The following is a 13,398-nucleotide window of genomic DNA, read 5'->3' on the forward strand; positions in this document are numbered from 1 at the left end:
ACACACAACACACACACACACACACCCCACCCCCCCGTTGTGGAGACAGGAAGAGCCGGGGGGGGGGGAGACCCTGTCTGACCTGGGCTGCTATGTCCGTGACCTCTGAGCTCTGGCATTGCAGTGAACTCCCAGGCCTGTAGGTGAGCCAGCTCCCGGCTGCCCGGGATGGTGGTGAGGTCGCAAGGGAATGTGGGCATCAGCTCGTAACGTGGGCGCACAGCGAGCTGCTGGCGGGGAGCTGCCTGCCTCCTCTGTCGGCCGCTGCAGGTTAAGGTGAAAAGGGCTTTTGCCCACAGTGGAGTCTAACTGCGAAAGCGGCACCTGTAGGACGCCGGTCGGCAGAAATCGTTTATGTCATCTCCCTGTTCCCGCAGCTTAGGGACCTTAGACCTGATGGCCGGCCCACGCTGGCTCACCTGCTCCCTCTGCAGCGGGAGGCCTGGCCTCTCTGTGTCTGTCCAACCGGAAGGTCCCTCTCCACTCCACGTGCTCTTTGTTTCTCCATCCATCCGTCCTCCCCGCCCCCAAGTAGGAGCGGTCTCTCCTGTGAGCCCACACGGCACCCACCGTAGACCCCTTTCGAGTCCACTGTCACCCTTGGACACGTGGGAAGGAAGGGGACGTTGTGACTGGTGTTGTGAACGAAGCTGATGGTAAACCCCTTGGGCAGACCATCTGCGCTGCATTACCCCCAGCAGCCAGCAGGGCGGCCCGCTCTGCGCCCGGCATCTGGTTTGTGTGAATGAATGGTGAGCAGGGATGTGGCCTCCTCCTCCAGCGAGGGAAGCCGAGACACCATTCCACGACGTGCCAGGTCTGAGCCACAGAGTGGGCAGGTCGGCAACCCTGAGCCCCGCGCTCAGCCCACGCCATCGTCGCCCTCTCCACACTAAACAGTGCCTCTTCCTCGGAGGCCTGGTTTTCCTTTCAGAGACTCATTCATGTGCGTTCCACGAACCCTTCGTGCTGTTCTAAAACTGGACTTTCACAGACAGCCCCGACTAGACACGCAGGGGAAGGTGGACGTGCAGGCATCGCTGTCCTGCCCCGTCCCCAGGCCTCACGGCTCCCGCCCCTCCCTGCAGGCTTCTGCCACCTCCTCCTGCCGGACGAGCAGTTCCCCGAAGGGTTCCAGTTCGACACGGATGAGGTGAATTTCCCTGTGGAAAACCTCTGCTTTGTGGGGCTCATCTCCATGATCGACCCTCCCCGGGCTGCCGTCCCCGACGCCGTGGGCAAGTGCCGGAGCGCTGGGATTAAGGTAGGCCAGCCCGCCTCCTGGGCACCCCCTCCCCTCACCCCCGGTGCCTGGGGCACCCTCCAGGGACGTGGCCCCTGGCAGCCACGTGGCCAGCTGGTTTTCTCACCTCCGCTATCCCTTCTCCAAAGCTTCCGTTCCCGTCGGAAGAAAACAATTCTACTAAAACATCGGTGTAAACAGATGAGGGACTTTTTTTTTAGAAAACCTTTTTGGGGAAAGACATGTAAGCAAATTAAAAAGAGCAGAAGACTTGCTAAGGTCTTAAGTTTTTTAATTTTTGATTCTAAACATGCCTCGTACAGGAAATGGCTTGTCTTCTGTGCTTTTCACGAACGGGTTTTAATGAACGTTTGGAGTCTGACGTCTTGCTCCACAGCCGCGGGTTGCTGTGCAGGCGTCCTCACACGGGGAAGCTTTTTCATTCCCGTGAGTCGTAACTACTGCCCTGAACGACTCTGAAAAGTAGTCCCTGTCGCTGATCACGGCCTCCTGCGTGCATTCCTCTACGATAGCCCTTGGGGCGGGGAGAGGAACAACAAGTTGACATTGTTGTCACGTGTCGCTCTCCCCCCAAGTTGGGCCCCCCTGAGGATGCCGGTGGCACCCCCCCCTGCGGTCCCACCCGCACCGGAGTTTCGCATCCTTTTTCGCTGGTTTGGGTAATTCGAGAGTTTTATCTGACTGTGTAAACAAAAGAATAGACATTGTGTATCCTGGGGGATCGGTACCGAGATAAAACCTGGGTGTTGGCGTCTGTGTTTTCCCTCCGTGAACACCCAGAAAGGCTAGCATTCCTTTCCTTAGGACGTGCCAAGCTGACCCGGCCCTCGGCGCGTCTTCCTGCGCCAGGCGGCCTCGGGATGGTGCTTGCTTCGCAGCGGCACCGGCTGACCGCCCGCCCTGCTCCTTGTCACAGGTCATCATGGTCACCGGAGACCATCCCATCACCGCCAAAGCCATCGCCAAAGGCGTGGGCATCATCTCCGAGGGCAACGAGACGGTGGAGGACATTGCTGCCCGCCTCAACATCCCCGTCAGCCAGGTGAACCCCAGGTGAGCAGCAGGCGCAGAGCGGCGTCGGCCTCGAGCGTGAGGACCGTGGGGTGAAGAGCTCCCGCCGGGGCCGGCGTGGTTTCCTTCCAGGTCACCTCTGAGTGGGGAATGCCCCCCCGGGGCCAAAAGGGGACCCGAGCCGGTCCTCGTGGCCAGCTCGGGTGGTGCTCGCTGTCCTGAGCACGTGAGAACGTGACGGGGTCAGGTGGGTGCCAGCCGCCCCCCGGCAGGGCGGGGACTCGGGGCGTGGTCACGCGGAGCGCCCGGCAGCCTACCTTCCGCTGTCACGCCGCTGACCACTGGGCAGTACTGCCTAGCACCTCGTCAATTTCCAGTGCCACACACAGGGCACACACAGTCGCCCAGGTAGTTCAGGGCAAAAGGGAAAATAGAAATAGGTTTGTTTTTCATGTTTTAAGGCTTAGGGCCCCTTCGCCCATCTTTGGGGGTTAGGGGAGGGGTTCGTCTCTCCTCGGCTCCTGTCTAAAACTCAATCATCCGATCTCGCCGTGTATTTCACGGGGAGAGGGAGGTGACAGGCCTGCCCTGGGGGAAGTGATAGAGTGCAAGCGCTTTGTAACCTACGAGATACCGTGCGGAGAGGAGCTTCCGCAGGACGGGACGTTCCCCGGCTCTGCGCCGCTCACGGGGTGTCCTGCCTCCTGGGCTGAAGTGGCGGGTGACCTTTCCCCCGGGTCCGATCCCAGGGACGCCAAGGCCTGCGTGGTGCACGGGACCGACCTGAAGGACATGACCCCCGAGCAGCTGGATGACATCCTCAAGTACCACACGGAGATCGTGTTCGCCAGGACCTCCCCGCAGCAGAAGCTCATCATCGTGGAAGGCTGCCAGCGGCAGGTCAGTGCGCGGCCGGACAGACACACAGCCAAGCGGCCGGAGGAGAGACACGGCCCAGCTCTCCTCCGACTCGGTGCCCGCGTGCCAGGGAGAGGCACGGGGAAAGGGCAGCGTGATAGCGCTTTAGTGGAGACACGCGCTTCACTGCAGAGCAGCCAGGCTCCTGTCCATGCCGGCTGGGGGGGCCAGGAGGAACGACCTTGAAAAGTTGGGGGGGGGGGGTAAAAGAAAGGGGTTTCCCCGAGTGCTACTCACCACGTCCTGGCTGGTGGCCCTTGCTAAAGGAGGGTGAGGGGTTTGCTGCCACTCCTCGGCTCAGTGGCTTGGGAGCAGGTGTGGGTCTGAGACTGCGCGTCTGTGGGGAAGGAGCCGTGTCTGACGGGGACAGGCAGGTGCAGGCGGCACCTTCCTCGTGCCCATCGACACGGCTGTGACCCGCACCCTCCTCCTCCTGGTAGGGCGCGATCGTGGCCGTGACCGGCGATGGTGTCAACGACTCCCCAGCTTTGAAGAAGGCGGATATTGGGGTTGCCATGGGGATCGCCGGCTCGGACGTGTCTAAGCAAGCTGCCGACATGATTCTCTTGGACGACAACTTTGCTTCAATTGTGACTGGAGTGGAGGAAGGTGAGGGCTACGTGTGAACTGTTCGCCACACCCGTGGCCCGACCCTGCCCGTCAGGATCCGTGGCTGTGCGTGGACAGTGTGGGCATGGGCAGTCTACGCTGTCAGCGAGACGGTAAAAACCTTGCCTTTCCTAGGCCGTCTGATCTTTGACAACTTGAAGAAATCCATTGCCTACACCCTGACCAGTAACATTCCAGAGATTACCCCCTTCCTGATATTTATTATTGCGAACATTCCGCTGCCGCTGGGCACCGTCACCATCCTCTGCATTGACCTGGGCACGGACATGGTGAGTGCGCGTCCGCGTCCACACAGCCTAGGGCAGTGGTCGGCAAACTCATTCGTCAGCAGAGCCAAATATCAACAGGACAACGATTGAAATTTCTTTTGAGAGCCAAATTTTTAAAATTAAACGTCTTCTAATGCCACTTCTTCAAAAGAGACTCACCGAGGCCGTGGTATTTTGTGGAAGAGCCACACTCAAGGGGCCAAAGAGCCGCATGTGGCTCGAGAGCCGTGGTTTGCCGACCACTGGCCTAGGGTTAGGGGCAACATCCGTGCTCCCCGGGCCCACGTGACCACCGTTAGGAAAAGAACCCGGGAGCAATTTCCAGCATCAGGGACTCAACGTCAGGCTTCAGGGCATAACTGTCAACACCTCTTCATCAGACAGGAGTCTTGCCTTTTGTATAATTTTGCTGCTTTATTTGTACGGGGTGGGGGGGGCGGGGGAGAGGTTGTGGGGACTGGAATATCTCCTGGTATGAAAAGCTGATTTTTAAAGCGGGGGTTGGGGGGGGGCCAGGGATTTTATTACAAAAGGTGGTTGATGCCTGGAATCCCTTCCTCCCCAGGTCCCTGCCATCTCCCTGGCCTACGAGCAGGCTGAGAGCGACATCATGAAGAGGCAGCCCCGAAACCCCAAGACGGACAAGCTGGTGAACGAGCGGCTGATCAGCATGGCCTACGGGCAGATTGGTGAGCACCCAGCCGGCAGGAAGCGGGCGAAGGGACAGAGGCTGGGGAGGTGCCGCCTCAGAGCCAGGATCACCATGCCGGGGCGGTGAGGGGGGGTTTAAAGTCCTCCTCCATGGCTGCTCGGCGCCACCTGTGACCGAGGCTGCCCCTTTAGGTGTTGGGCGCGGGGCCCAGCACGGGCGCTGCCTGCATCACCTCGAGGGGGGCTTTGCCTGGGATGCGCAGGGTCCATCACTGACCTGGCTAGAGGGCTGGGCTTTGAAGAAGTTACCTGGGTTTAAAGGCTTGGCTGGTCGGTCACCACCCAATGGTGACCCTGGGCTTGGTTTCTGTTCCGCCTGCGGAGTGTGGCCAGCTCACGGGCTCCGGGCGGTGGGCAGTGGAAATGCCTTTGATCTAAATCCTCTGCCTCGTCTCCTTCAAGGGAACCTGGTGGGGCCACCGTGAGCCCCCGTTCTGGTTCAGGGGCTTCCTCGCTGTGGGCACTCGGAAATGGGGCAGATTAACAGCCGCTGACAGCAGAGTAATTGGCTGGTAGCCCATCCGACTCCGCCAGGAAGACCTAGTTATGAGCAGAAGGAAGACTAGGTCCAGGGTGTGGGGTGACATTTTGTGCTGAGGAACGCGGGGGGAGGAGAAGGATGGGGTCAGAAAGTGCCACATTCGTTACTTCCAAGGTGGCCGGCAAAAGGCACAGGGTACAGATGTTGAGGGATGGGGGGGAGTCCATTTCTCAGAGACTGAAAAGTCAGAAAGAAACGATTCTCAAGGTCACGCCCTGCATGAAGCTGGTGCCCGGGTAACAGAGGGGTGTTGGCGAGCAGGGCCCACCTGTCTTACCCTTTTAAGTTCTAAAGAGGTGACTCAGAGGCGAGAGGGCCCTGGGCGAGTGCCCCTGGGTCCTGTCCCCTGGTCCTCGCTGGTGAGGAAGCAGGCAGCACTCCTGAGTCTGACTCATCAACCAGATCCCCCCCTGGGGGCGCCCCCAGGCCTGCTGCCCCATCAGGAAGGGGGTGGAGACGCCCTGTCCCAGGCTCGGGCGTGAAGGCTGTCTTCCCTCCTCTCAGGTATGATCCAGGCCCTGGGCGGCTTCTTCACCTACTTCGTGATTCTGGCTGAGAACGGCTTCCTCCCCATCAACCTGCTGGGCATCCGCGTGGACTGGGACGACCGCTGGGTCAACGACGTGGAGGACAGCTACGGGCAGCAGTGGGTGAGTGCGGCTCCGGCCCGCGCCTCCAGCCGCAGGACGGCGGCCACAGCCGTCGCCGTGCTGAGCCGCCCGCCTGTGCCTTTCAGACCTACGAGCAGCGGAAGATCGTGGAGTTCACCTGCCACACGGCCTTCTTCGTCAGCATCGTGGTGGTGCAGTGGGCCGACCTGGTCATCTGCAAGACCCGGAGGAACTCCGTGTTCCAGCAGGGCATGAAGTGAGTGGAGGGCAGGCCGGAGCCCTGCTCGTTTCTAAGCCCTTTCGGCACCGGGCGGAGTCCCCGGGATCGAGCTTGGGGAGCAAAATGGGGTTTTCTACGTTTTTTCCCATGGACCTCGAGTTCCTGAGTGCGACCAATACCTGAAGGACTGATCTGCCTTTTAACGCTTCACGTTCGAACAGTGGTTCTCAACCTTTCTAATGCCGCAACCCTTTAATACAGCTCCTCATGTGGTGGTGACCCCCAACCATAACATTATTTTCGTTGGTACTTCACAACTGTAATTTTGCTAGTTATGGATCGTCATGTAAATATCTGTGTTTTCCGATGGTCTTAGGCGACCCTGCTAGTGGTTCTCAACCTGTGGGTCCGCGACCCCTTTCACAGGGGTCGCCTAAGACCATCGGAAAACACAGATACTTACATGACGATTCATTAACAGTAGCAAAATTAGTTATGAAGCAGCAACGAAAATAACTTTATGGTTGGGGGTCACCACAACATGAGGAACTGTATTAAAGGGTCGAGGCATTAGGAAGGTTGAGAACCACTGCCTTAGAAGATAAACTTGTGTTTGCCTTGCTAAGCATTCACCCCCCCTTGATTTTAGGAACAAGATCCTAATATTTGGCCTCTTCGAGGAGACGGCCCTCGCTGCTTTCCTTTCCTACTGCCCTGGGATGGGAGTCGCCCTGAGGATGTATCCCCTCAAGTAAGTCCCCCTCTTCCGCGCTAACGAGTGGGAAGTAGTACGTGTGGCTGTGCCCTCGGACACGCAGCAGTCGCTCTTACCTGAGCCCTGTGGGTGGTGTGCGCAAGGACTCCTCTGGGAGGAGAATTAGGAAAGGGTGATGCATCAGCAAACCCAGAAACTCGCCTGGTCTCCCGGGTCAGGAGGGACCCACGCTAGCGGGGCAGGCTCTGGCTCCTGCTCCCCAGCTCCCTGCATCGGGCCCCTCTCCTGCCAGCCACAGTGCAGCCGTGAGAAGGGGCCAGCTAGGGGTGTCCTGGAGTTTGGGGACCCAGATTCAATGACCTGCTTACCTCATCACTGTGTGTCCCATTGTGAGTCCCACCTTTGTGGGCTCCTGAATCCTCTGCTCTCAGAGGAGAGAGGCTGGAGGCCCCTTGCTTTGACCCCAGAATGGGGAGCGTTGAAACACTGAGTGTGTGGTGGTGCCTGCAGACGGGTGGAGCTTAAGCAGCTGCCCCCTGTTCAATACACGGAGCCACAGCATGGAGGGCCCTACAGTACAAACTGGACTTGAGGCATCAGGGGACGCCCGGGTGGGTGTGTGCAGGTGTCGGCTGGCGCACGGGCAGCCAGGGCCTAGCTCATTATGGTCCCAGCCTGTCTTCCTCCCCCGCCGGGCTGATGGGTAAATCCACACTCTTCCTCTGCCTGTGGCTCCGGCTGGTCCCTCCCGGCTCGCCCTCCTGCGTGTGCCCGTGGCACCTCGTCTGTGGCCTCGCTTATTCGTCCTTTCTGCTCTGCTAGATTCTAATCTTAAGGCCTGGGCCACGCTGTTTTGTTTTTTACTTTGTGTCCCCAGCACACAGGTGGCCCACGACAGGGGCAGGCGTGTCCCAGTGGAGTCTAGCATCCGGGGCCACTGTTTATCAAGGGGAGGCTAGGGGCTGGAGCTCTAAAAGGCTGCAAGTCCCACTAAAGTGGGGTCGGCCCTCGGGACACCTTGCTCTGACTAGGGATTTGTTCGTGACACTCTACCCAGTTTGGAAGGTGAATTAATCACGCTGGTGCCCGAGTCCAGTGAGGACCCCGGTCGCTACGGGGCAGGGCACGGAGGGGAGGCTGGCAGGGAAGACGGCGTGGCCTCCAGGGGAGGCCGCTCAGGGCTCCCGGCTCCGGCCCCTGACCTGTTAGGGCGCAGCCTGTTCCTTCCCCAGGCCTGGCACTCGGGACACCCCGCTGAGTGCCCCACAGTTCACTGTCAGACCAAACCCAGGGGGTGCATGAGCTGGTCGTGACCCTCACTGGCAGTTCTTTGTCTGCAAGGGGCACCACTCCCTAAACACTTCGCAAAGGGAGGAGAACACCTGCACACACCCACCCGGCCGTCCCCGAGGGGGAGGCTGAGGCCTGAAGTCCAGTTGGTACTGTAGGGCCCTCCATGCTGTGGCTCAGTGTATTGCACAAGGGGCAGCTGCTTAAGCTCCACCATGTCCTTCCACACAAAAATCCACACTTGCCTTGTAACCCGGTTCTCACGAAAACCACGCCGAGGCTGGCTGGCTCGGGGCTCCTCCCGCCTTCCCTGGGCCCGGGCGCGGAGCGGCAGTCTTGTGTTTCAGGCTCGGGGTGTGTGTGCCGTGTCAATCGTATCTGACTCTGTTTCAGACCTACCTGGTGGTTCTGTGCCTTCCCGTACTCTCTCCTCATCTTCGTGTATGACGAAGTCCGAAAGCTCATCATCAGGCGAAGCCCTGGAGGTAAGAGAGAGGCATCGTTAGTTGGGGGCGGGGGGAGGGAGGGGAGGGCTGAAGTCTGTGGGCTTTTGTTACGTTTCCTGTGAAGTGTCTCGGCTCCGCCTGACTGGCTGAGGCCCTCAGACCAGCTGAAAACTGGCTCCAGTGACAGTCCCGTCCTCAGAGTCGAACCTCAAGGTGTCAAGCCAGACAGGGTGCAGGGGAAACGCCCTCCGAAACCTAACCCGCCTTTCCCTTCCTTGCCCGCCGCAGGCTGGGTGGAGAAGGAGAGCTACTACTAGCACCCGTCCTGCACGCCGTGAGCATCGTGCCACACCGCACCCTCACCCACCCTTTTGTGTACTTCAGTCTCGGAACTCAGAACTCCACCCTGGTAGGAAGCACTGAAGCATGGGGGAAGCGAGCCGTCCCGGAATGAAGCATGTAGCTCTATGGGGGGAGGGGGGGGGGCTGCCTGACAAACATCGTCTGTGGGAATGACCGCGGGGAAGGTTTTTATGTGCCTTTTTGTTTTTGTAAAAAGGAAATCATGGAAAGACCGAAAGAATACATTTTATATCTGGATTTTTACAAATAAAGATGGCTATTATAACGGAATTCTGTCTCGTGCCCTCCTCACTTCTGCGGACCGGATGTGTGTGTGTGTGAGGGCGGCCTGGTGCTGGGCGCCCCAAGCCGGCAGCTGCACCAGCATCACCTGGGACTTGGCGCAGCCAACAGCTCTGTGGGGGACGCAGTCACCGGCTGGAGTACCTGAGCGCCCCCACCCCACCTTGCTGTGGGCTCCCTCTGGTACGGCTGTTACTCCCCCGTTGCCCTCACAGCCAGGCACGTCCCAGGACGGATTTCCAGGTGCTCAGTGTGATCAACAGCAGAGGAGGCCCCTCTCCCCCGACCTGCCGTCTCACTCAGGTCCCCACAAGTGTCTCTGGGCCAGCGTTAGTCCGAGGAGCAGAAACCTCCGTCTCCCAGCCCCCGTGCTCATCACACAGCACGCCCCTTCCACGCAGCTGTTCCCACCCAATGGAGCATCGCCGCTCCTGCCGCTCAGAAGGCACGTAAGAAGAAGGTGAGAGCGAGCTGTTTACTTCAGGGTCGAGTTGAGAACACCTGCTTTCAAAGAGCGAGTGCGACGGCCCCTCTCCCTCACCGCTCGGCACTCCGTCCTGGGTGCTGTGTGTGCCCGCGCCTCGGGCTGCCCTGGCTTCTAGCAGGTCCACGTCCTTACGTCGCACCAAGCCACGGTCCTGATCTGCCAGGTGATCCGAGATGGTTCAGGTGTTTTGTTCTTGGAAAAGCTTTAATTCCTTGCTCATGGCTCTTGAGGGATCACCTGGCAGATCTTGAGTGCTGGTCACTTCCTGGCTGAGCAGAGGGGAGGGGCGCAGTAGTTCCCACATGCTAGCGGCCACCGTCCCCCAGCCTGTCCCGCGGGTCCATGACTCCTAGCTTAACCCACGGGCTCTCCCTCGTCTCGGGCACCTGATTCTAGGATGATCTCTACACACGGAGGCAAATCCTCCTTAGAAACAGCCACTTTGTCCATCCCAACGTGAGGAGACTAGGATGAGGCCGAGGCACCCACTGAGACCTCGGGGTCAGAGGCGGGGGGATGAGGCGTCATGGGTCCTCCCTGGGACGTCATGTAGTTCATAGGCTCGCGGATGACGGGGTGAGGCTACCCGCTGCGCTCAGACTGCGGGGCCTTGTCAGGCTAGCTGCGTGTTCCCTCACCGCCAACTCCCACGCCTGCTTCCTGGCACCCCTGTGGGCTGACCAGCGAACACGTGCTACTGGGACGAAGGTCCCGGGTGCTTCCTCACTTAGGAGAGTGTGGAGCAGCCTGAGACCAGGGCTCTGGAGAGGGCCCCCCAGACGCCCCTCAGCAGCCCCAGATTCCCAGGAACACCCAGAGGGAGGCTCGGAACTCCCACAAGAACTTCCTGCCTTTTTCTGTTGGACAATCCCTTGAATGAACGCTCTCTAGCCAAACATTCCACCTGGAGAAAGCAGATAAGCCTTGGGTAAAACTGGCTCCAAAACCAGGTCCCCCAATGGGCCGATCTTCCAAGCTTCCCAAAGGCAGCGAGAGTGAGTCCTCGGCCCGTTTCTGCACGTCCACACCCTCTCACCTGGGCCCCGCCTGTAGCAGCGAAAAGTCGCTCCCGCGCCATCGGGACCAGCTCCTGAGGACTGGCCCGGCCACTGTCCACCCTGCAGAGGTGCTGCTGAAGCCGCTGACTGCCCTCCAGTGCCCTCCTGACACTGGCCACATGCCCCTCTGCCCCCCTGCACCGCTGAGCTCGCGACGCTTCTTTTCAAGGTCCCGACAGGCCCCTGGCCTCTGTCCAGCTCCTTGCTCTCACGGACAAGCTCCTGAGAACAGCCACCATGGCTGCCCCCTGCTTGCTCACCTCCTCCATGTACACCGGCCTCCCAAGCGTCCTGGGCGAGGACACGCTGACCTGCTGGTTACCGCCAGTGGCTCTGCCAGCCCTCGCGGGGCCTGTGTGCCTCCTCTGCACGCTTCCCGAAACCAGGCGCCTCATCTGTCATCGCCTCTGCCCACTCCTCCGCCTTCCCCTCCTCCTGCTCCCCCGCTGAGCCGCTAGGTCCCACAGGGAGGCCCCACCCCCTCCCCTGCCCGCTTCCTCGCCTCCCTGGGGCTCCCAACGCGTTTCCACCTCCAACCCGGTCATCTGAGCCCCGGGCCCGTACGTCCAGTGTCTGCTGGACACCGGTGATTGTACGGAAAGAGCACAGCACCCCGAGATGGCAGACCTGAGCTTGAGGTCCCTCAGAATGAACTTGCTCTAGGCCTGGGTGGGGAACCCTTTTTCTGCCACGGGCCATTTGGGGATTTATAACATCATGCGCGGGCCACACGAAATGATCAGATTACTAATCAGCCTGCTGTGGGTGGTCACACATTTAACTCCCTCACCCCGAAGGCCTGGGCAGGGCCAGACCAAATGATTCCGCTCCCCTGCTCCAGGCAATGACGCCCGTCCCCTGTCAGAAACCTGGAGGTCATGGGAGGCTTCTCTCGCCCCTGCCTGGCTGGGGCCCCTCCTGCCGGTGGCTGGTGATTCCAATGTGGTAGCTGAGCACACGGCCTGTGGCTAACAGCCTACACACAGACATGACACAGAGTGGAGCCTCTGTGCTTGGTTTTCTCTGGAATCAGGGTGACGGTCAGTTGTTAAAGGATTGGGTGAGAGTGTATGTGAAGGGGTGAACAGTGGCCGGTGCTCAGTGAATCCTGTTTGGCCACCGCTGCCCTGCACATCTGGACGTGGCCGACCGGACGGCGTCCTTCCTGCCCTCTAATCCAGGGGTTCTCACAGCGCTTGCTCAAGACCAGCGTTGCCCGGGAGCCTGTTAGAAAGGCACACTCTAACTCAGACCGACCGAGTCAGAAGTGGGTGGGACCCCGCAACCTGGTAAGCCTGCCAGGTGATCGACGCGTGCAAATCCGGGCACCGCTGCTCTCCCCCGTCTCCCAAGCTCCACGTGGCCACCTCTTCACCCTCCATGCCTCCACCCCAGACCCAGCCCATCTGCTCAGCGTTCACACAGCTGGGAGTGAGTCCTCCTGTGCTGGACACGCTTCCCCTGGGCATCACCCTTCCTGCCACCGCCGTGTGCCAGCTGCCTTCTCCCAGCTGACCCACGGGCCCTTCCGGATACCGTGCGGGCCGGCCCTGGGGCGTGCCTGGGCTCGGCCTGACGGGCTGAGGCCATCGGACCAACTGTAAACTGGCTCCAGGGACAGTCCCATCCTCAGACTCGAGCCTCCAGGTGTTAGGCTGTCGCACGCCTGACGGTGGCCCTTCGGCCTCTTGATTGGTGTGTCCCCTGGATTCCTGAGCACAGAGACCAGGCCATCCCCTCCCCAACAGCTGGCACAGTCAGTGCTTCTGAGTCAATAAAAGCTTATCACCAGACTTTGCTGCTGCCCAAGCAGCCATATGGTAACATTTTGCCCCCACCTGTGTCTGCTTTTTGAATCAAGGAAATCTATGCCCAGGCTGCTAACAGTCTATAAGTTAGAGTCTCTCTCTCTCTCTCTCTCTCTCTGATTTTGAAGTTGGAAATGAGCGTGTATTGAGAGAGGGTCAGTCATGGCATTAGGGTGGCAGGTGATGGCTGAAGGTAAAGAAGATGAGGAGATCTACAAAGAGACAGACACCCCCAGGGACCCGGTCCCTGGGTTCCAGAGCCTTTGCATCCCTGTGCTGGGCCCCAGATGGTCTCACAGGAAACCCTCCCCAGCTACCGCTTGGTTGGGACTATTAGCTGATTCGTGCTCTTCTTCCTCACGGAGCTCACAATTCTATTTATTACTCAATGATGCGATTGATGTAATACCCACTTTCCCTGCTAACCTAAGCTCCATGAGGTCCGGCCGCCTGTCTGTCCTTTTCCATTTTATCCCTGGCGCTCAGCTCACCACTTGAAAAAGAGAAGCCAGCAGTCAGAGGCCACTGCTTCCCATTTAAAGAGAAGGGTGGCCGTTCAGTTAGTTAAAGATGGTGACGTGGGAGGATCTGAACTCACAGCCCCCCGCACGGACCCCGAATCTACAGCCACATACGGAACAGTTTCCTCTGGAAAGAACCTAAAAGCTAGCTGAGCAACTCCTATACACCTGGCAAATGGGGGGCTGGAGCGGGGGAGCCTACATCAAAGCGGGTAGGAAAGGCTAAGACGCAATCTTGTCATAGACCCACCAG

At 59.6% G+C, this 13,398-nt stretch overlaps 1 protein-coding gene across 1 annotated transcript in view; it reads left to right on the forward strand.

The window, feature by feature from the left end:
• ATP1A1 (ATPase Na+/K+ transporting subunit alpha 1) overlaps positions 1-9,259 on the forward strand; it is a 28,855-nt gene extending 19,596 nt beyond the window's left edge. The window contains exons 13-23 of the mRNA XM_054711411.1: positions 1,089-1,264; positions 2,181-2,317; positions 3,025-3,175; positions 3,634-3,802; positions 3,938-4,092; positions 4,658-4,781; positions 5,849-5,994; positions 6,081-6,211; positions 6,825-6,926; positions 8,574-8,665; positions 8,915-9,259. Of these exons, the coding sequence (XP_054567386.1) occupies positions 1,089-1,264; positions 2,181-2,317; positions 3,025-3,175; positions 3,634-3,802; positions 3,938-4,092; positions 4,658-4,781; positions 5,849-5,994; positions 6,081-6,211; positions 6,825-6,926; positions 8,574-8,665; positions 8,915-8,943 (1,412 nt within the window). The 3' untranslated portion in view covers positions 8,944-9,259. The remainder of the gene's footprint in view (positions 1-1,088; positions 1,265-2,180; positions 2,318-3,024; positions 3,176-3,633; positions 3,803-3,937; positions 4,093-4,657; positions 4,782-5,848; positions 5,995-6,080; positions 6,212-6,824; positions 6,927-8,573; positions 8,666-8,914) is intronic.
• Positions 9,260-13,398: the final 4,139 nt, after the last annotated feature.

The sequence above is a fragment of the Eptesicus fuscus genome, chromosome 22 (assembly GCF_027574615.1).
Source record: "Eptesicus fuscus isolate TK198812 chromosome 22, DD_ASM_mEF_20220401, whole genome shotgun sequence".
NCBI lineage: Eukaryota > Metazoa > Chordata > Mammalia > Chiroptera > Vespertilionidae > Eptesicus > Eptesicus fuscus.